Here is a 23,978-nt window from a genome sequence, read left to right on the forward strand (position 1 = left end):
AGTAGTCATTTCAGTCTACAATAACCTCTGTGTTCCTGCACACTGCAGTGTAAGAATTACGAGCAGTGCTTAGCCATGTGCATTCAGGATGTTTTTGTATCCCCACAGGACAGGTAGAAACTAGTGCCTGAAAATGTATTACAGAATGGGGGTACAGTCAGTATGTTACTTTCTGTATAATAGTGTATATGTGGTTCTGCCCATATGTAAAAGCTTTTACATGATTCACTGAGGCTATTAGAAGTGGAATGGCATATCATCATTTCAGGCACAGAGTGCTTCAAAATGAACAGTTTTTTACATCTTTCCCCAGGGAGCCACAAGAGGCATCCAGTGTGTACGTGGGAGGAGACTCTTCATAAGCCTTCCATTGCAGCATCCACTAACACAAAGCTTATTGTTAGGATGAGTGCAGCTCTGAGTGGTAAATAAGGCAAGGTAGTTAGATGAAAAGGACTGCCTTCCCTTGCTAAGGCAAAGGTGGGCTGATTTTTAAAGTAAAGCAACCTGGACATCTCACAAGAGCATAAGGAGCACATTTTGGTAGAAGGTCCAGAGTTAAATGCAGTATTCTGTAAGCACGGTGAAGTATTCATGCAACAGGGCAGAATGAGAACAAAGATCTCCTTTCCCTAACTGCATTTAATCTTATGCATACACTCTGTGCTTTTGTCTTTGCTGTTCTTTTTGTCTTTCTCTTTTCCTTGATATTTATCGGTTCATGAAGACATATCCAGTCCTATTATTTTTTTTGTTGTTTGTTTGTTTGTTTGTTTGTTTGTTTTTTCGCATCAATTCTGAAAATTGCATATACGTTCTTGATTTTCAGTCCTCTGAAGAAAGCAGCCCTTCTGGGTTTGCAAAGTTGGATTGGGAAGCTAACAAAAATGTGCTTTCTTAAATGATTTTGGCTCAATTGGCTTCTGAGGTCATGTACATAGTGGAAGAACACCTGCTCTCATCTTGCTTCAGCACTTAATCCCTGTCCCAGACTAGCCTAGAAGGGCATGTCACAGAAAGTGAAGAATAATGTAAAAAATTGCTTAGTAACTTCTTTGAACATCAGGAAAGGTTCACAGATATTGATTTTATTCTCCCTATTTTTTTTTTTCATATCCACACCAAGAAATAAGATAAAAAGACACTGTTTCGTCAACTATTGCTTTGATTGCTTGAGAGAATGAAAAAATATGAATAATCCAAGGACTCTGCACACAGTGTGAAGTGTTGAAGGGCAGTTATACAAGTTTTGCGTATGCCTGATGCAAGAAGAAATTTCTGTTGGCAAAATTGCTTTGGCTAAGGCTTTCTGAGCCTTGTTACCAGTCTGTGTGGGTGTGTGCATGTCTACTTCATTTTTTTTTTTAATTATTATTATTATTATTTTTCCCTAACTGAGCCTGATTTCCTTCAGGGTGGCAGAACACAGTGCATCCAGGAAGTCTGCCCCATTCTCTCATGTCCCCAGCACCTCAGTCACATTCCTGCCGGACAGTGTTGCCCCAAATGCTTAGGTGAGTGTTTGCCTTCTTGGGAATTTTGTAACTCCTGTAATTTATTTCTGCACAGCATATCTTATATTTCACAATACTGGTAAATTCTGAGAGGTGAAATAAACAGTTTTGATCAGTGCCAGTTGGCTTGTTTACAGAGACAACATAGAGATGTTTCCCACCTTAATTACATGTTTTTTGAAGGAGGTTGAGGCTGGAGGAAATATTTCATTGGAATTTGCCACAAAAGAAAAGGCCTCACCCTCTCAGATTTTTATTTGAGTGTGCATTTGCATTCTTGGTTTTGAGGAAATGCAGGTCAAAGGAAACTTCTAGGTTGGAGTTGCATTCTTAGAAGTTGTTGTCAGAGGGGCCAGGGACCTAAGTCTACCTCACTGTTGCCTTCTTAAGGTGAAATCACAGTTTCAGCCAGAGTATTTTCAATTACATCTTTCCAACGCATTTCAAAAGAGTAAGTCAGAAGCCTCTGAGAAGGGCTAGTTCCTCCAAGTCATGCCAGTAAGTGCAGTGACTTCTGAGAGTCCTTGTTTTGCTTGCATTATTTCCACCAATCCACAGGTTAACGTTCCTCAGCATGTGACCCTCTAGTTCATAAACAAGGATCACTTACATTTTACCACATAAATCAGGGTTAATTTGGCATTTGAGGTTATAAGTATTTTTTATTTTTGCAGATTTTTAGAAATGATAATTCCCTGTTCTTCAACAGATACTTCTGTCATTTTGGCTATATATTCACTACCATCTGAAGTCTGTTTCTGGGTCTGGATTAGGGGTACAGGGAGCTCTGGCCTTGAAGGCAGTGAGCCACAGAGAGTTTCAGAATACCTAACATTTTTGACTTCTTGAAACAAGCATTTCTGATCTGAACATTCAAAAGCCAGCTTTGATTTTTGACTGCTTCATGGGGATTTTTCTACAAATTCTTTTTCCTCACTTCGAAACATCTATAAATGAATTCAATAATAATAGTAATTTCCATTTTATGCAGTCATCACTCTAAAGCATGTCAGATACTTGTGAATAGATAATGTCTATTCACAGTGAAGTGTTGAAAGTTCTGGAGCCAAGGTAGAGCCAAGGTATGCATAGCAAATAGCAGCAGGGAAGGAGAAACGTTTTCATGGATGCTGAGGCATGGTTTTTAAAGTATCATGTGGAGGACCTCCCTGCTATTGAATTCCTGATACTCAGCATATATAGCTTAGAAGGATGCAGTTGACTCCACTGGGACTTGAATTATTAGTTTAGCTAGTGGTTATGAGCCAGCAAAGCTGACCATTAAGCCAATATCTGCACCACCACATCTTTTTAAGGGGTAGGTCCTTTGTCATTGCTTTTTTTACCAAATATTTGAACTTGGTTGACCACCCAGAATTGCTTTGGGTGGTTTGTAAGGCATGGCAAGACAGTGTGAGAGAGAGCTGGACTTTTGTACTCTTGGTGATCTAAATTATGTGATGGAAGTCTTCACCCCACAGAAAGCATCAGAATTGTTGTTACAGATGGGAGTATGGCTCAGATTTGCCTATAAGTGGTGCATGGTTGTGGAACAGTTCCTTTTAGGGCTACTAAGCATCCTCAACTGATTTCATGTGTTAGTCCTATAAGAAAAATTAAGCCTTTGCAAAAGGATGCACATTCACTAAAAGGAAGGTTGGTTGTACAAGCACAGATTAGTCCACAGTAAATAATTTACAACCAAGATATGTTTAGATTGTGTCTAACTGAACAACTGCAATTATTTCTTAACTTTTTATTTAATAGTCATTTTCACATTAAGATTTGTAAAATCTCAAGGGTAATCCAATGGATTTTGCTGTGTGCTTATTCTTCTGTTCACTTATTTCTTGGAGGGAACTGGAAGCCTTTTCTTTTAAGCTGTTCTACTTTTATCAAGATTTATTGAAAAAGGAAAGGATTACAAATTGGAACACAGGGACAAACCTCAGTGATCCCAGCTGCCAAGACTTAGCGGTTTGAGAGCTAAACTGTTGGCCTAGCATAGTACTTAGTGACTTGTATGTACTTATAGTGCCCATTCACTACCTTGAAACTGATGCGTATTTAACATCATACCTCAGAAATGATAAGATGGGAGACTAGCAGCCACTTGTAAAAGAATTTATTAGTTAGCTTCCTCCAGAACTAAACAGAGGAAGGTAGGAAGGTATTCAAACACAGAAAGATACGTAAAGTGATTTTGTACAGTTTTTGTAAAGAGCTCGTGTTTACATATCATAATGGTCAGTTATTTAAAGTAACTTATTTGGAAAGAAGCTGAGGAATAGGAGAGATTTGTAGAACCACAGAATATTCTGCAACTTAGATTTCAAAGCGCTTGCAGAATTGAAGCCAAGTGCAAGGTCCTGCAACTGGGTTGGGGCAATCCCAAGCACACATAGATGTTGGGCAGAGAATGGATTAAAAAAAGCCCTAGGGAGAATGACCTGGGGGTATTGTATAATGAGAAGCTTGACATGAGTTGGCAATGTGCATTTGCAGCCCAGAAAGCCAACCATATCCTGGGCTGTATCAAAAGAAGAGTGGCCAGCAGGTGGAGGGAGGTGATTGTCCCCCTTTGCTCCGCTTTCATAAGACCCCACTTGGAGTACAACATTCAGCTCTGGGGCCCACAGCATAAGAAGGACATGGAAGTATTAGAACAAGTCCAGGGGAGGGCCATGAAGATGATCAAGAGGCTGGAGAACCTTCCCTATGAAGAGAGGCTTAGAGAGTTGGGGTGGTTCAGCCTGGAGGCTCCAGGGAGAACTTACTGCAGTCTTCAAGTACCTGAAGGGGCAGGGTACTCAAAGGTACAGGAAAGATGGGGAGAGACTCTGTTAGAGAGTGTGGTGATAGGACAAGGGGTAATGGCTTTAAACTAGAAGAGGGTAAATGTAGATTAGATATAAGGAGGAAATTCTTTACTATGGGGATGGTGAGGCACTGGCACAGGTTGCCCAGAGAAGCTGTGGATGCCCCCTCCCTGGAAGTGTTCAAGGCCAGGTTGTATGGGGCTTTGGACAACCTGATTTAGTGGGTGGCATCCCTGTCCATGGCAAGGAAGTTGGAACTAGATGATTTTTAAGGTCCTTTCCAACCCAAGCCATTCTATGATTCTATGATTTCAGGACTTCGGGAAGGATTTGATACTGATGCTACCTTCCCTGTATAGTGCTCTAAACCTTGCTCAACTTTCATGTAGCCCATTTTTTTTTTATATATAGATTATGGAATACAAATATTTTGTGCTGCCTCATTCTGCTTGTAAACTGTGCAAAAGTTTGTATTTCTTGTAACTATGTCCCAACATGGTACACCAAGCTTTTGTAATGAGACTGGACAATACATACAATTTTTTGCACCAGTGTTGCTGAATTGGTTTAGTTTGGCTGCTGTGAACCCCTGAGGTAGATATGTTAAAACCAGTTTAGGCTGCTTTATTTGATAAGTTATTACATTAAGTTAAAGACTGTTTAAATTAGTTTAAGAGTACCTTAAGAGTTTGCAGTGCTTACTTTTTATTCATGTAGCTGCACTGTGTGCTTTATGATAAGGAGAAGAAAGATTTTTCCAATATAAACATGACATAAATCATATTTATATTCCCTCACAGCAAAATCTGTACAGACGAATGTGTGCTAGAAAAACAGTGAACTGTTAAAAGTACATATTTTTTCACACCAAAATGGAAACATAGCAAATGTAACATTGCAGATGCATTTGGTCTGGTGACAATAAGCTGTGTTTTTGTTGACAATGTGGCATCTTTTCAACCACATTCTGTTTCTATTATTGTTTATTTATATTCAGGACAGAGGAAAGTGTTTGACCTCCCATTTGGAAGCTGCCTCTTTCACAGCAACGTGTATGATAATGGGTCCTCATTTATTTATGACAACTGCACAATGTGTACATGCAAGGTAGGTCCATAGTGCTTTACTATTGTGTGCTGTCTGGCTTGGCAGTAATTTGTAGGGTTGTGAAAATGTAAACTTAGATACTGTTCTGCTTTGGCATCTTGTGAGGTCCTTGAGAGTTAGGTCCGAAGTGCACTTGCAGTTTTGCTAGGAAAGTACAGAAAGCTACTGACTATCTCAGCTGAGACATAATATCTGGCTTTGTGATGCAAAATGAAGTTACTCAGATTATGTGACCCTCTTTGAATTTGCATTATGCTGGAAGAGGAGTTAACTCAGTACATGGTGAGTTAACACATCGCTGTTGAATGGCAGTGGTTATTTTAATTGCTCTAGCATGACTGTGATCATATGCACTTTTGCACCTATGCACAGAAAATGTAAAGTGTCACAAAGTTCAGATTTTGCAGGCAAGCAGAGTGCAAGCTGGGCTTTAGTTTAATAGACTGTGAAAGATTCCCTTAATCAATTAAATTGTTTTTATTTTCTCTGAGCTGACCTGTTCAAGGCAGTTTGGGTCTAACTTGGTTGGATGCAATGACTGAGCAAGCAGAAATTTTATGATAAGGATACACAGGAGCAGAAATACCTTGGTGGTGACTTCATGATTTCCTTTTATCCTTTTACCCAGGATTCAACAGTGATATGTAAGAAGAGATGCTTACTTCCTGGAGAATGCAATACAAACAAAGACCGTTGCTGCAAGGAATGTATCTCCTATATCTTTGCTGAGGAAGAGAAAGTGTGCAAGTTTGGCAATAAAGTATTCCAGGTAAAGTTTGAGTTGTGGCTCAAGAATAGATGGCATTGTAACATCTGTAAAACATGTTTACTGTAAATTAGTGTTGTGGCTTGCTTCTTAGCAGAATCCTCACCATCCTGGTTGATGATGGAACAACTCAGAAGCAAAACACAGCAGAATTTGCCATTCACTATTTTTTTTCTGAGTCTCTGTAAATTTTGTGGATACACAGCAGTTAAGATTAGTTCCTCCTTGATGTGATGTAGTGTCTCTCTCTATACATGGAGATTCAAGCTGCTGTTTACATGTCTTACTGAAAATTGTCAGTAATGCATTTTTAGTAAGAGAGAGTTACGCTCTGCTTTCTCAAGCAAATGCTGATATTATTGAGTGTAGATATTTTGAGGTATTTTTGAGTGGTATGTTAGCTTTATCTGCTGAGCCAAAGAGTCTCTCTCTTCCACAGCTGGTCAACAGGAGCTATGCAAAGTTCATCTTGGCTGAAAGTTACTCATCTAGATTTACTACATTTCACAGCTCTGCTAAGGACAGCACCCCTGACATCTCATATTGGGATAGCCATGTAATAACTGTAACCTACTGCACTCTCACCCAATGTTTCCAAATCACAAGGGATTTCCTGCAAAACACTTCTCACATTGCTGAGATCCTGTATGTTTTTTCAAGTGGTGCAGTTATTTTTAACGCTGTGTCAGAAAAAGATTCTGTCACCTTATGGGCCATCTGTGAGTTAAGAGACCCTTGAATCAGATCAAATGTTAAATCTCATGTGACTACTTGGTTTGCTCAGCCAGAAATGCTTCCCATTTATTCAGTTTTTTTTTTTTTTTGTGTGTGTGTGTGTGTGTACATAGCTGAGGTGTTTATTCTGGAAATTGCATGCGAACTTACTGTATGCTGAGAATATACTGAATCTGATTGGAACCTTCACACTGGAGCTATTGTGCTTCAGGAACAAATGCCAGCTTCTTAGGCACCCAAATAAAATATTCTGCTTCTTGTGAATATTTTATTATATTATTAAGCACTATATAGAGTAAGAAAAAATAGAGTGAGTACATCCATTTCTGGCCTCATGTAGAAAAAGGTAAATCCAGTGTAACTCTGTTGAAGTTAATGGTCTAATACTGATAGAACGGGCACAGGTTCATTGAGAATCTGGGCAGTTTTCCTTTTAGATCAGAGCTCTGTCCTCTCCTGTACAAAAAATGTCTGTGAAACAAAAATCAGGGCAGCTACATGCAGTTAGTGGTGATATATTCTGGTACCATAGCAGATGCTTGTAAAGTGGTCGTTAGAGGTTCACAAGAATGCATGCTGCCTCAGAAACACCAGTCAATCTTAGCATGGTGGGATATAAAGGATAGGGGAAAGACAGCCTTTAACTGTGCATGCTGAACTGAATAAATTAGGTTCCTTGGCATTTCATTTATAGTCTGTTTTTCTCTCTGGTCAGAACATGGTGTTGAGGTGGGCACATAATTGTTCACAGCTGTCTGGTTGGACTGCCTGTTCTCTGTTCCTGTCAGGTCTATCCTCACCCTTCCTTCATGGCCGGCCGGTAAACAGAAAACATGCACATTTTGGCTCTACTCAGGCTAGAGTAAGACTGTAAGTGGGTGAGACAGAATGTTTTAGGAACTACACTTGGCAAATGCAACACTGTGTAGAAATGAGCCAGGGCAATTCCACAAGCAGTCTTTCCCAAGCAAGTGGGGATAAGACCATATTTTGCTCTGCACTTAATACTTCAAGAGCCATAGACTGTCTTACCTGCTATGCTTTTGAGGAGTTCAGCACTGTATCTCTTCTAAACATTTTCAGATGTTTAACAGATCAAGTGTCTGTGAAAGTGCTGTAAGTAATCTAAATTAGAATTCATTATTCAACCATTCCTGCCCTAAGCCAAAATGATGCTGCATCTGGGAATAAATTCACTATATGCTGACATCTTAATCAAATGTTTTCATGTGCAACAACTTAAAGATGTCACTCAACCCAATGAACCAGGTTTTTCTAATTATGTCAGCTTAAATGAAAATTTGTGATAGGTGTGATCACATCTCAGACACATACTGGAGAGAAAACAATGCAAATGATCAGGACACTGATGAAAAATGCAAATGTGATTTGGTTAGATTTGGAAAAATGAATTTTTTAACCTGGAAGGCTGAAGCGAACAAAACCCCACTGATTTTGATCTTTGTCTTTAATACAATTGGGCGTGGCTAGACACCTCAAAATAATTTAGACTAAACAATGACACAATGCCAACAGGGAAAGCTATCCTTTCTTGTGCAATGATACATTACTGAAATAGCTTCCTGTTGCCACCCCAGCTGATACTATATCGTGTTGCCTCTTGCAGGATGGAGAGATGTGGTCCTCTGTGAACTGCACCATCTGTGCTTGTGTGAAAGGCAAGACAGAGTGTCGCAAGAAGCAATGCATTCCAGTCAGCAGCTGTCCTCAAGTGAGTTTTTTAAAAAATGGCTTCCTACCCTCCCCTCCCCTCTCCTCTCCTCCTCTCCCTCTTCCTCCCCCCCCCCCCCCTTTTTTTTTTCACCACCATTATCTTTTTTAGTGTTTCTTAGAAGGGTGTGCATTGCAGTGGAGCATGCAGATTGGAAAGGAGGGATCCTTTGGCATGTTAATTTAGGCTGGTGGTTTCCAAGTGTGCTACTGCTACTATGAATATGGGCTTTTTGCCCCTGTCCTTGCTCTGCAAACTCTATGCTCCTTTTCTCCTCCTTTCTCTTTCTCTGTCCCAAGTTACCTGCACTGGAACATCTCTTTCAGATATACTTAATAGTTTTGTAGAGTGGTGAGATTACTATGTTAATATATGAATATCATGCAGATTGTTAAGAAAAGCCACAAGAGGTTGTTGTGCTGGCTTTTCTCAGTGCATATGAGGCATGATACTTGGTTAGACACGTTAATTAGGCAAGGCAAAGCAAATGATTTCAATCAAACTATGCAGTTTCCTCTGAGATTGCAGTCTAAGTATTTTTTATTTGAAAGTCTGAAATGAACCCAGAGCATGGTGTAATTATAACTTAATTGCTTCAAAAATTAGTATTACTTGAAGCCTTGAGCTAAACTCAGCTTTTGTTTCTTGGATTTCCATCACTGACAAATAACTTCGTTTTAGTGGACCAAGCTTTCAGAAGAGGGAGCTCTAAAGAGCACCTCATATAGGGGCAGGTATTTGAACAGAGCTGCAGAAGAGAGAGCCAAGTCATTAGCATTACACCTTCTCAGTGTTTCCTTCTCCATCCTGGAAGCCAGCAGGGAAAATATGAGTCACAGACACCTAGGTATAAAATTTTAAATGACAAACTCTAGTTTGTAAAATTTTATATGTGTGAACTTTTGACAGCCAGAAGCTGTGATAGAATAGAGAGCCTGTACCTTGGTGCTCCTGTTCCGTCTGTGCCAGTGGGCTGCAGGAATTATGTTTGCATTCTCAGAAGACAGGACAGCCTTTTCCTGTCATTCTGGCATTCACTGCAGAGGGCAGTTCTGTTAATAGGCTTCATATAAGATGTTGTACAGATCCTCAGAAGTGTGAAAAAAGGAGCTCTTCTGGGAACCTGTTGAGACCCATGGTAATCAGGCTTGCTCACTTTGAGCCATTCACAGGATAAACAGGAGGTGAGAGCTTGGACCCTTCAGGTCTTCTCGAATTCTTTGTAGATGAACCTGGGATGCACTGCATCTCATTTATATTTTCCCCATGCTGATGCATTTCAAACAATTAAGATGTTTTTGAGATGAAATAACTAATTTGTGAATGTGAAATATACCGCTTCAGCCTTACCCACATATATATAAATTTAAGCATTGAGTTGATCAGCTGAAGTGGCTTCTGTAAGTAAATGAACTACCTTGCTGTTCATGGCCAGTCAGTGAAAATAGTGGTGGATAAAAATTTACCATCTGCAGTCCTGTAGCTGACTGATGTACAAACGGACTGATGTACCGTCTGGTTGGCTGTTACATGGTCTGCTCCAAGGTTAACGCAAATTTCTGAACTGCCCTAAATCTCTGAGTTGAGTCCTCAGACAAGGTCCAGCTCCTCAGGGCTGAAAAGACCAGCTTTGTTATCCTGCAGCACTCCTCCCTCTAGCATCTAACCAGTCAGCCTGTTCTTTGTCTTAAATGGAGTCCATAGCTAGCTGCATGTGAGCCCACCCTCATCCACAGGTACAAGCAATGTTTCTGCTCTTTCAAGCTACATAGGAAAGACAAGTAGGAGAAGGAATGCAAACTCTAGAGTGAGATTTATTTTCCTATTCCAAGTGGGTACCACCCTCAGTAATTTTAAAGCAAATAATATATGCTAATGGATATAAATCCTTCACTCTTCATCTGTGCTGCGCTCTCTTTGATGAGATATTCTGTCACAAATCTATAAACATTAATTAAACACACCACATTATTCAAGATAAAGATATATTAGTGATTCTGATACTGAAAGTCTGGATATCATACTGCTGTCTCTGAAAACTGTAGGGGTGTGAACTCCATTTTTTTTCTCTCTTCCTGAGGTTTCTGGCAGTATGCACTCTCTATTGTCTATTGAAGTCTACTGTGGAATAAAATGCTGTTTACTGTTCCTTAGGGTGCCAGGACACATAAAGTTATCTCATTAGAATTGTGTTATGATACACAATTGAACGTGAACGTATTGAAGTTTCAATAACAACTTACAATATTGTTCCTTAAGTGCTTTACTATGCAGTCTTAATACACTTTGCATGATGTTTTTTGTTTGTTTGTTTTCTGTGATGGAATATTATTTAATTTATCAATATAGATTTTAGCCAATTATTTCTAAAAAAGATAAGTTTCAAAGTGGTAGTTGTGCAAAAATTTCCAATACTGTGCAACCATTCGTATTATTCAATCTATTGGTGGCAGGCTGCCATACTTTCAGAGGCTGTTTCTGCCATCTCTTTCATTTTCTTTGTAGGGCTAGGCACATTTTTCTATTCCTTTTATTCTTCTCTTTTGGAGCTTCTTTTTTGGAGTTTAATTCCATATCATTAATTGCAGGAAGTGTCTATCTTAGTTTCCTTTTATCTGCAGTGAGGGCAATATACCTCTGACAAATTCAATCCCTCCTGTCATATATATAGTAAAATCAGTCCTCTTTGAGCTTCTAGTGAGCCCTGTGGCTTGTGGTTCCTGTTTTTGGCTCTTCGACAATTGGCTCCACATTGGTACTCCCTCTCTGTTACCTGGAGCATCAGCCTTCAAGGTGCGGTACATGCTGGATCCCATCCAGCAATGCTATTTAGCATGTGTCCAGTCCTGCTGAAGACCCTCCATATCTGCTTTGAACACATGCTTGAATACTTTGTGGAAAGGGAGTAACCTCAACACTTGGCAAGACTGAATTTCAGAGGTTCTTTAGACTTTTTCTTACCTAATTTGCTATTCACTTGTCCTACCCCTGCTCCAGCCTCCTTCTTTCCTTGTGTCATTTCCCTTACAATTATCCATCATTATCATTTTCCTTCTTGCCTCTTCTCCTTATGCATTTGCATTCTCCGCTAATAATGCCAGCCTGTGGTAATGGTCACTGGTCATGGACATTTCTTTTTGTACTTCTAAAGGAAAGCCTGGTGAATTTTACACCACATAACCTTTTCTGAGCTCCAAGGCTGTGCAAAAGTTAATAGAATTAAATTCATGGCATGTGAAGACGTTTGCAGAGTTCGATTTTGTGGGTAAATTTTGAACCCGTGAACTTAAAGTGAGTTGAAAATTTATTCAGAACACCTTCTCCCATCTCTAGCACAGACAGCATTTAATGTTATACACATCTGTTATTATTACAAACAAAAAGTTGCTGTTTTTACTCTTGCGCCAAATGAGGTACAAAAAAACAACAGCTGTTGCTATTGCACAACTAAACAACCCCCTCAATTAGTCTTGCCCTAAAAAAAAAAAAAAAAAAAAAAAAAAAAAAAGCCTTAGACATAAAATTGAAAACCTCATAAAAAAAGGAAGAAAAATCCCAGAAAATAAATAGACACAAATGTGGTCTGCTTATAAATATTCATAGGGAAAAATGGGATCACATCACTTAGCCCACTCCTAAGGGAACCCTCAATGCTAACAAACTCTTGCAGCACATGTTAGCAATCATGGGTTTCCTTATTCTACAAGACAAAAACAGGATCTCGGGCCAACATGGTGGCTCAAGTAACCAGCCTCAGCAAGCTGCCTTGGAGATTCCAATTTCACTTGAATTCTTGCCACTTCCAGCTTAGCTGATGATTTCAACTCCTTTATTGAAACAGAGAGGTAAGACTATGGTGTGCAGTGTGTGGCATTCAGCTGCATGTCTTCCATTAGTGCATACAAGTGCTGCCCATCTTTGTAGTTCTGTGCAGTTTTAACAGTTCATCCTTAAAGGGGGTTTGTCCTAGCAGGTTCTTGATAGGTCTTTTTATTGCAGCCTGGTCCTCAGTTCTCTTTGCTCTGAGGCCTGGTGGTCACATGAATGTCTAAGCATTGCCTGTATGCCAGTGAAACTCAAATCCAGATCCTTTCTCAAGTCCAGACATGCCTCAAATTTATTCTCTTCATGTGCAGTTGTACATTCAAGGCCAAGCTACTCTGAACTCCTGTGCCCTCACAACGATGCCCTCAAGCACACTCATCACTGGGAGTTAATTTCTCACCATGTATAAAATCAAAGCTTGGGAGCGGTGTTGGCAGGAATCAATGCAGTGAGGCATGTTGTCTATGCCCCCTTCCCGCTCTCCACACAGACCAGCCACCCATTCCTTGCCTGTCTTCATGAGCTTTTCTCCACAGCTGAGCGTGTTTCAAACAAAGAATATCACAGCTCCATTTGCTCACTCTTTCTGGCCATTCCTTGTTCGCCTGCTTGGTGGGGAACAGGAGCAGTGGTTACACAAAGGGGACTTTCTCTGTGTTCAATTGCTATTGAACTGAAGAGCTGGTGCCGGGGAGCAATGCAGCTCCATATGATTCTTCCTTTCCCGTATGGGAATGTGGGTGAGCTCCAATATCACCATAAGTTCTGTTATAACCCCTGCCAGTTTTTGCTTGGAAAAACACATCGTTCAGTCTGAAATTTTCCAGGCCTATCCTCTGACTTGATGGTTAGCTTTTGGGAGTGTAAGTAAAATCAGAGAGAACGTCTTTTATTCAAGGAAGACTGAAAAGGAACATGAATGTATGTACACAGAGGCATGATTCCTACTTCTAGTCAACCTTCTATAAGATGCAACTATAAATAAAATTGGCCTGGGCACAGTGGTAAATGAAGACTCGAGATTTTTGTCCATGTTACTATGATTAGACTAAATTGTTTGCTTTTAGATGTTACATGTCCTTGGATTTATGCCCATTTGTTTCATCAGGGAATTTGGTCCATGATTGGTAATATGATCTGGTAAGAGGTACCACAAGATTTAGCCATGAAAGAAATCTGGCCAAACTAGATCTCTATCATTGCCTTCTTCCTCCCCTTATTTCTGTAGGAAGATAAATGATCCTAGGGCATGGGAGAGTGTGGATGAGTGTGGAGTGCAGATTGCTTAAGTGTGGAGGATGTGCATAGGAAATGTTTGTATTTTGGGAAGTGGGGGAAAAGATCTTGGTAAGCAAATGCCTTTAGATATCTGTGAATATGAGTCCAAAGTTCTCTCACACTCTCTAAAGAGAAAAGTGGTAACAGAGAACCCTTTTAGTATTTAATTTCTTATAAGACTGCCAGGAATCTCTTTGAATAGTTCTGTCTGTTTTTAGCACCTGATATTTGAAGCTGTAACCAGGGCACTGAGTTCAAACACAGCTTGAACTATTTTCAAAGGCTTATCCAGCCTTATAACATAACACAGTCATTGCTTCAAAAACTCTTTCATTAAATGAGCCTGTCTTTCTCCCAATTAGGGTAAAATCCTGAACAGAAAAGGATGCTGTCCTATTTGCACTGAAAGTAAGTTCTTTCTTCACATTTTTTAAATTCTTTTTTATTCTTTCAGAGAAAATGAATGTCTTAGAAATAAGTTTGCTTTTCTGCCTTCTTTTAGATGTGGCTAAAGGACAGGTGGCTATTGCTGGCTACAGAGTTTGTCTCCTATAAATCTGTGAATTTTAAATAAAATGCCTCAATAAAAGGACTAAATTTCATTTTTCTCTCAAATGACACTATTTGTACTAAATCTGAAGTGTTACTCTTTGAAGGACATAGTTAGCCTGTAAAGTTTGTAGGCAAAAAGCAGTGTGTATAGAGTTATACAGTTTAGGACCAAGTGACTTTTATACCTGTAAATAACAGCCTAGCTATACAAGAGAGGAGAGAGAGGAAGCATAATCCAAGAGTATATAAAATACAAAACTTTTGTGGGTGATTTGTAAGAGTTTTTTTGTTGTTGTTGTTGTTTGTTTTTTTAAAAAGGCAGTCTGGGTCAGCAATGGAAAGAACAGTAGGAAGCTGGCCTGTCTGTGTAATGTTTAGCTCCACTATCACCTCTTTATTCCTTTACTCTTCACTTCAGGTATGATCATCTTACAATCAGCAAAGCACTTATGCAAGCAGTTATCTTTAAGCTTGTCCTATTTAAGTCAACAGGGAGACCTGTCTTCACTGAAGTTATCAGGAAACATTTATGTATTTCCTTCAGGACACATTTAAGTATTTTACCAAATAGGGACAGACTGCTAAAATGGGGCTTTATGATTTATGGGAAAGCTTCTAAAAAAAAGGAACAGGTTTTTAAGGAGAATGTTTCCTATTCTTTTGTCTTAAGTCAAATTGTTTTTGCTCATCAGCTCAATTGGATTGCACAAATCAGCTCTTGGATTGCACAAATTTTATATACTAAGAACTTTTTTTCCATTCTGCTCCTCAATTATTCCTGAATGTATAATTTTTAATAATATAAATCTAGTTTGCAAGGCTTCAGTATCAAAATGAAATGAAATCCAAATTTATCAGAAATGCTTGAAATAAAGAATACCAAGCAGAGGGAGAAATGAAAGAGGATTCAGCTGACTAGCAGTTGATTTTATGTATGCTTAGTTTCAAGGGTGATGAAATTGTCGTAGACCTCTGCTTGAACATGACATGCATTAAAGTCACAAATTTATTGATCAGTGTCTTGCCTCTGTTCTTATGTTTCAGTCCCATTTAGCCTTTCTTGTATGTTCTTCTGTAACATGAGTAGTTTACTGTGAGAGTGAAGTAAATAGTGGGGATGGCTCTCCCCTCAAAGCTCCTCTACTTTAAGGGGTTAAAAATAAGAGAGTAAGATAATTCCTTCAGAAATGCTGCTAGAGAATGATAACTTGTGATAACTGTTTTAAGGGGGAAAGGGGCAAAAAATACATTCATTCAAAGTAAAAACAACTAATCTAGGAACCAGGTAACCTTAGAGTCAGAACTTTTTTGATGATATAAGAAGAGAATGGTCATGATTGTAAGACATTTGAAATTAAAGGCAGAGTGTGACCTGCCAGTAGAATATGTGAAATTTGCATACCTGCAATGGATGAAATGGCAGGTGTTTGATCTTACTTAAAGAGCAGGTTTTTTTGCCATGGACAAGTGTGTAAAAAGAGAGAAATCTTAGGGAAAGCATAGGAATTTGGTCTCTGATTCAGCAGCCATTAGCATACCTCTCCCATTCACCTGCAGCAGCCATTAGCACACCTCTCCCATTCACCAGCCTGATCCAGGCTGTGTGAGGAAACAGTAATCCTTCCTGATATTTGGGAATCTAAGTACAAAGAAATGGACATGGCTGTAGTTTCAAGGAGTCTTGACAGCTGCAGGTCTGCAGGCCAACCTCCTGCTCAAAATGGTGTCAGCACTGGATTCAGACCATGATGCTCAGCCAGGTTTTTAGAATTTCCAAGAATGGAGATGCCACAACCTCTCTGGGCATCCTGTTCTAAAGTTTGACCATCTCATGGTAAAATTCTATTCTTTATGTCAAGTTCATTTTTTTCCAAATTACAGCCATTGTTGCTTGTCCTTCTGCCATGCAGCTTCACAAGAAGTCTGGCTTTGTCTTCTCAGTAACTTCCTTGTAGGTACTGACAGACTACTCTTAGGTGTGCCAAACCTTTCAGGCTACTAAACAACCCTGTTCCCTTAGGCTGTCCTTGTGGGTCTTGTCTATGTTGCACTGGCTCTGTGTAAAACTGGGAGGCACGTTGCACTCTTCTGCAGTGGTGTGCTCCTCTGTTGCACATGATTTTTTTTTTTTTTTTTTTTTTTTTGAGAAGCGTCTCTCTATGGACTCATTAGTATTTGGAGAAAGACTAATGCTGATTCTAATATTTTGTCATTAAAAGGTCATTCCCAGCTTTTCTCAGGTAATTTAACCAAAAAGCTTAAATATCCATTATAATAGAGCAGTGGTAGTTGATAGTGTTATTACAGTTGCCATTTGCAAGGAACTAATTCTACCTTTGTGCCAGAAGTGCTGTAAATCTCATCACAACATTTTGACAGGCAAAAGGTGAAATCATAAGTACTTCAGCGATGATCACCATCTCAGTCCACTCATTAGAGCCTTTGCCAATTGAACCCATTTCTGATAAGATGCATATGCATAGCCCTTTTCCTCACCCACCCACTCAGCTTATTCTCTCTCCACATATTAACACACCAGACATTTTTGGCGGTCCAGCAGATATTAATTTTCCAAAGTAAAAACAACATAAGAGGTACAAGAACATACTGTACACAGGAGAGATTTGAGTACAGTTTAAATGCAGCCAATTTCTATGAAGTGGGTCAAAAACAGTCACGTTGTTAAAGGATACACTTTAAACTGAAAAAAATAAAATCAAAAGATTATTTTTCAAAGCAGTTTGTTGCAGAGAAAAAAAGTGCCTCGTCTCCTAAAAGGCTAGAGAGTCCCTTTTGTCTACTGTTGCTGAAGTTAACTATGGTTAGTTTTGGCATGTTGCTGTTTAAGCTTCATGGCTGGTGTACAGTTATCACTAATTAAACACAGTGGTCATACCAGTGGAAAATTCAACAGTTTAGTTTATCCTGCTGTAAAAATGTAATGAAATGTACTCTTTTGGGCTTGATCTAGAAAAATCACCACTGACGTCAATTCCATAAATTAGTAATCCTGTGTTAGACCAGGGTCATTTTCATATTAAAAAAAAAAAGAAAACATTAAACCTGAGTTCAAATAATATTAGCAGATAGCTCTCAACTCTAGACAAAGATGGGAATTTGCAGCAAAGGCTAAATCTTTGTTCTTGACAATGAAGAATTGATAGCCTTTGCTGAAACTACGGCATGCAGTATGAAAGCTTCCTACTGTGATCAAGTAGATATGTTTTAATTATGATCAGTAATCCTGATGCAGTCGTACCTAAGTCATTGTGAAGTTTAAAGAATTTTTTTTTTCAAAGTGTATGGCAGTCATCGAAGCCTAGCAGTACATATGATTGATCTTGCAGTAAACACCTTTTTGGGGGGCAGAAACTTTTGTGCATTAGTAATCATTCAGCAGCTTTTTTAATTGACAAAATGTTGTATGGAGATAAACCAAACTCAAGAGCATTTGGACCCAGCCAACGAGCCTCAGGACTAAAAAGCTGGGTGTTTTACCTTTTCCTGCATGCATATCAATATTTTGTTTTGTTCCATTTTATTTTGTTTTATTTTATTTTATATTCTATTTCATGTTTTATTTAAAAATGTGATGACTTTTCTAAATAACAATTTAAAAAGGTTAAAATAAAAAGAAGATGAGTTTATGCTTTGTAGGTACCTATGAAAGTAGGGATCAGGACTAATGGACGTGCAGATCTGTGTAGGGCCTGTTTCTTGTGTTAATTCCTTGCCATGGAGAAATACATCAACAAAAAGCCTGCAATTGTTTATTCATTTTGGAATGCAGTTCATAATTTACCTCCTCAGCAAGTTCAGCTGTGATAGTCTACTGTATAAATATGTATTTGGACAAATTGGAATAGCTATTTTATTTATTAAATATACCATAAAGGCTCCTGTGGAGTTTTTGACACCACACCTTGTAATGTGTATTATATCAAGCTGCACTATGCAGCAGTTATAAGGAAAGTACTCCATGGCTTTGCCTTTTTTATTTTTTATTTTTTTATTATTTTTTTTTTTTTAAGAAAAGCTAATGAAATTCTATTATGCATGTTCTGTAGCTAGTTTTCAAAAGCTAATAATGTGTTCTATTTGATTTAGGGCTTAATTCAACATATGGGCTAATTGCATTCAAAGTTTCATTTTATTTTTTAAAAGCTCAGTTCTTATTGAATTATAGATGTGCAACCAGAACACCAATAACTAGTAAACTTCTATTTTTTCCTCCCTCTCCTTACTTAGAAAGTGTCTAAAACAATTTTAGTTATAATTTAAAGTGTATTTTTCTTGGCCACTCTTAACTAGCTACAATCCCAGAAGAGTGTGACCAGACATCTGGACATCTTGGACTTAATTGACTGCTCTGATGTCCTGAAAAAATAAAACAAGCTATTCCATGAACACCAGAGCTAACAGAGCCTGGTTTCCTATGGATTTGTGTCCCATTTCCTTTATATCCCAACAAATAATAAACCCAGCTAGAAACAATATACCCTGTGGCTGTTCTGGAGCTACAAGTGTGGTAACTGGCCAGCCGATATGCTCATGCTCCTTGGCTGGTCAGGATGTGTGTGCTGACTGTCTGTCTGGCCTCCACCAAACAGTACATATATTTAGCCTTTCTATAAAGGCTAAATACTGTCTTGGGGGTGGGGGCTTTGACTGGAAGGCATAAAGGTACTTTCTGGCAACCACTTATTTCAGTAAGTGATTCTTTCCTTTACTTAGCATACTACTTACTTGAACTTCATTTTCTTTATCCTTCTGGCAGATTTGGTTCAAACTGGCCAAAGCAGGTTGTAATTTCTTGCACTTGTTTTTCTCCTTAAGAGAGCATATTAAAACTCGAGGAGTGCTAAAATGATCTTTTCCTTGCTGTTGCTTTGTCAGCTTCCTGTTTTGTACAGGAAAAATGTGTTTTCAAACCCTGTGCTCCTTGTCTACAGTTACCTTCCCAGTTACATTTTCTAATGAAAGTCAGTATGATTTGTACATGATTTGTAGTATGCAAAGAGAGCTGGCCAAGAGTTCCACAGTATTCACTTAAACACTTAAATAATATTATTATGAGTTTGCAAGTAAGCTATAGATCCTTAGGTGGGAACTAAGCAAGCTGCATGACTCACACATGAAGACTGTCAAAAGGAAAAGCATGAAGTCCATATTTAGTTGTTTAAAAACCAAATGTGAAAACTGCCTTGTTCCTAGAAAATTTTACAAAAGCCAGAAGCTTTGAAAACTGGTTTGGAAGCCTAAATATGGGATTTCTAAAAGCAGCTTAGAGGTGTTTGCAGGCAGCTACCAATAATGTTTAATCACAGTTGAGTGACTTAACTGCCTAAGGTACTTGGGAAATCACAGCCTTCTAAACATAGCTCTGGGACTCTCCTTTTAAAAATCTCTATCTTTCAGGGACGGAGAGGAAACATCATATATTTGCCTTCATACAAAAGTGTAATGTGTAGATGAGCAAAAGAAGTCATAAAAGACAATAAATGCCATGTTCAAAACAATCAAGAGGCAGTGGCTTTTCATGTATTCTGCTCAAGGATATTGTGGATGCTAAAATATTTCTGGGTTCAAGGGGAGACTGGATAAATTCATGGAGAAAAAGTCTATCAAATGTTACTAAATAAAGACAAACCACGTCTAGCTCAGAAAGTCCCTAAACGGAAAATAATTGGAGGTTGGCAGAGTCTTATGGGAAAGCATCATATATAATTGCCCTCTTCTAATTCTGCCCTCAACAGCTGATAGAGACATGAGTATCTGCAATAAGTTGGCAAGAATTTACTGTAGGAAAAGAGGGGAGGATATGCACCCACAAAGCTCTGCCTCATTAGCACAAGCTTGCAAAACACAATCTCCTGTGTTGGGGAGCTTAGCTTTGGAGATGCAGTGATACCTCTCCATCCATTACATCTCAACAGAGGAGCAAGTTACACGTAATACTAACTACAGAACTGGTGTTTCCAATAGATTTCAAAAAACAGCCAAGCAGAAAGGCTGGTTTGTTTCAAAAGAAAAAAAAAAAAAAAAAAAACGGGGGGGGGGGGGGGGGTTAGCAAACCATAAAACATGATGTGACTGAAACTCTCCCAGGAGGACATAAACAACAGCCCAAAACCTAAAAATGGCTGGAATGCTTTTCACGTTGTCTTTTGCAGTCTTGTTACACCCTGTATTTAAGGTTTCTTTCAAGGCCAGACGGTTCTTCTTACTGGCAGTGCCTGAGTTATCACACACACTCTTGCAGGATGTGGATTTTTTTTTTAATGAAATTCACAATTTTAGTAAACTTTTCAAGATTTTTTTACACAGAGATATCAGAGAATCAATTATTCGGGCTGTTTTGTTACATTTTCCCTCCTCCACTTTCTTGTCTATTAAAGAAAACAGCAATATTTGGATCAGGCGTTCAGCTATCCAGTCCAAAATACATTCTTTTTTATTTTAACTGCACTGCATCAAGTTGACATATGACGTGACACGATGTAACATAACATAAAACAACATTACTCTGCATAACACGTTGGAAATTAAAAATAAATATTTCCTTTGGACTCCATTGGTACTATCAATTTTACTTGCACATCTCTAAATTATGTTTGTTCCTCTCATGTCGTGCCTCTTAGCCACTTTCTTAGGTGAAGAACTGCCCTCCCTCTCCCAGCATGTTGGGTAATAATGTGTATAATATCTCCACATGCTTGGCCTGTAGAAATGCAAAAAAAAGCAGTTCTTATCTCTGAAATTTTCACTGGTGCTTGGGTTGATTTTCTGTTGATAATTTCCTTGTTTTCAGAAAAGTTTTTGTTATGTTTAAGGCAAAATTAAAACCTGAAAAAAACATGAAATAGGAGCTGAACGGGTAATAAAGCATATCTTAATATTTATCATGCAGATAATTACATGATTACATAAGGAAATCAGAAACATATTAGTATGATTTAGTGGCAGTGAAGTCAGATGGTCTGTATATAAAATCTAGATTTCTTTTTCCTGTTTGTAAAAATTACATTGGTGATTAAAAACTCTATGGTTCCTTTCATTTGAAGCTTCAAATTTATGGAGAAATATCAATCAATTAATTGTTTTATGGACTTTGGAAAAGAGTTATTAATATTCTCATTTGTAACAACGGGAAAAAGAGACCCACAAAAGAGCACATTTTTAAAAGCACACACTTACCTAACCATTTTGATTTTCTGGCTGTGTTTTAAGTCCTTAGGCCCTGGTTTCCAGGGGTGTTGGTAAAATGTGGTTCATTTTGAGTTGGAGCTGTCAGCATGATGTCTTTGAAAAATCAAAACTCTTTTTCCCTTGTAGCCAAACATAGTAATGAGACATAATAATGATGCCAAGAATAGTTGTTGGTTTAACTAAAGACTTAATGAGAAGGCAGGGATGTGGCAAGTTAGGGGTAAAGTACAAATCTTGCTCAGGTACCAGCTCTCTGTTGGTACTGTACTGTGGAGTGAGGAAGACTGGGGTTATACTTTAAGACCTTACAGTAAAAGCAACTAAGAGTTGCAGGAGGTGTCTGTGGAGTTTTTGTTACAACTGCCCTATAAGAGCAGGTTAGATAAACGTCTATCAGGAACAACATAGATATAGTTGATTCTGTATTACAGCTGGAAAAGGGAAAGGTGTTGTCTCCTGGGGACCCCTTCAGCCCATTCTTCTATAGGTATCCCTGGATGGCCTCTAGTTGAAGCTAGTGAAAATGCCAGAAATGTTACATACAGCTGCTTTAGCATAGCACTTTGCCTAGACTAAACAGACCTGCTGAGAAAGGTGTATTTATTATTGATTAGTCAGAGCCATGTTACACTCCATCATAGAAATTCTCTCTCTTCTCCACAACATCCATGCCTCCTCCTTTTTTTTTTTTTTTTTTCTTTTTGTAGACTTGAATTTGCCCTTTTAAATCTGCCTTTTCAGAGGAGTCATTATTAGTTGGATATTTTTTTTCAGCTAACAAATAGTATTTCCTGTTACTCTCCACTCCTCCAGGTTGTTAGTTTTTTTTAGTTTAGTTTAGTTTAGTTTGTTTTTGATTGGCGCTGTTCTTGGCTCTCTGATTACTGAGTCAAATTTTGTTATTGCATCAAGCTCTCCCCCTAAAACATGCATCATCTTTCAAAAGCAGCCTAAGCCTGTGGGTATTCAGCTGGCAGCAGCAGTGTACAGTTTGTCATGAGATGACTTCTTCCAGGAACAGCAGCAATGAGGTGTGATTAGAACCCATTGTTATACCCAAAGGCTGAAATGCAAATAAATTTGCTGCTCTTCTTGATTGCTAAGCAATTCAGTCAATTGCTGGGTAAATGCAGGGTAACTCAGCATCTTTGACATGAGTGTGGACAAGTTCTGCCTTTAGGAACTCTGACCAGAGAACTCTGACCAGGAACTCTGACCAGAGCTGCAAACATCACTAAGACATCTCCCTCTATTTGTAACAATGTAAATGACTGGTAGAGACACCATGCCCTTAGATAGTCATTGCATCATACTATTCATGTACGACTGGCTTTTAATTGGTAATATGAGAACAATAACTACTGAAAGTCAGCTGTGTATGAACAGCATACCTGATAGTCTGTAATATTTTAAAAGGACGTGTAGTAAATGATGATCACATTTCATCAGTGATAGGGTTTTCAGCTACTTAATGCTGGTACTACAAAAATTTTGGAAAATTCTGTATATATGTACAGTGTTATATGTAATATGTTAATATATAATATAGGTACACTATTTATATATGTGTCTATGTAAAATATGGACAGAGCAAGGTCCTGCCGAAACGGTTTGATTGATCTTAATTTGCGGGAATCACCCTCTGCCTGTCTGGTGACGTTCAAACTAAATGTGAAAAATACACATATTTTTGAATTCTGCTTCTGTGAATGAAGACTTTGCTCCCACAACAAAACTTAAGGTTGGGAGTTCATTCCAGGTGAATTTAACCATCTGAGAGGAATGCCTTTAGTCTGAGCTATTTGTCTGAGTTCCCAGAGCAAGCAGCAGAAAGAGACAGGCTCATCCAGAGAGCAACTCCCCAGATATTGAAAGAGATATCTAGCACTGGTGAGGTGAAAGACTTTCCAGTTGTGTCTGCTTCTCTCTGTCAGTGAGAGGGAGGTTGGATGAATTGCTTAGAGAAGATGCTTCATGCTTGGAAAGCTGGAGTGAGGTTGGAAGGTTCCCATCACACATGTCCAGAGATATGTGGACTCAGCAAAGTCCAGGGCTTTGCCTGCTCTGACATCATGAGTCAGGCTTGCATTTTCTAGAAATTAAGTAATTTGAACAATTTCACAGGCATTTTAACAACCAAAGCTCTTTTGGTGGCATGTTGTGTTTAAAGGGATGGACACACAGATTGGAAGATTTGTCTTTGGTACCTACCTACAGGTTAGCCTTCCCATGCTGACCCAAGGATTGATTGGCATTTAGTTCCCACCTGCCTTGGGAAAGGCTTCTACTAATGCCAAGAAGCTTCTGTTCTTCAGACAAACATATTCCTATGGGTTCTCAGCAAAATCTGCCCTGTAGGGCAGGCAGATTAGATGAGATCAGCATCCACTAAGTTCTTATCAACTGCTTTTTTTCAGACTTTGATTGATCCTGATGTGGTG

The 23,978-nt window shown here is 38.7% G+C and overlaps 1 protein-coding gene across 5 annotated transcripts in view; it reads left to right on the top strand.

Moving 5' to 3' along the window:
* The window catches only part of BMPER (BMP binding endothelial regulator), a 157,630-nt gene that overhangs the window by 75,999 nt on the left and 57,653 nt on the right, over positions 1-23,978 (top strand). For 4 of the 5 annotated variants that reach the window (XM_035316957.1, XM_035316955.1, XM_035316958.1 and 1 more), the window contains 5 exons: positions 1,415-1,514; positions 5,331-5,440; positions 6,069-6,209; positions 8,569-8,673; positions 14,139-14,184. In XM_035316957.1, coding sequence (XP_035172848.1) covers positions 1,415-1,514; positions 5,331-5,440; positions 6,069-6,209; positions 8,569-8,673; positions 14,139-14,184 — 502 coding nt within the window. The remainder of the gene's footprint in view (positions 1-1,414; positions 1,515-5,330; positions 5,441-6,068; positions 6,210-8,568; positions 8,674-14,138; positions 14,185-23,978) is intronic. The other variant, XM_035316956.1, reaches the window with a different exon arrangement.

Source organism: Oxyura jamaicensis, chromosome 2 (assembly GCF_011077185.1).
Source record: "Oxyura jamaicensis isolate SHBP4307 breed ruddy duck chromosome 2, BPBGC_Ojam_1.0, whole genome shotgun sequence".
NCBI lineage: Eukaryota > Metazoa > Chordata > Aves > Anseriformes > Anatidae > Oxyura > Oxyura jamaicensis.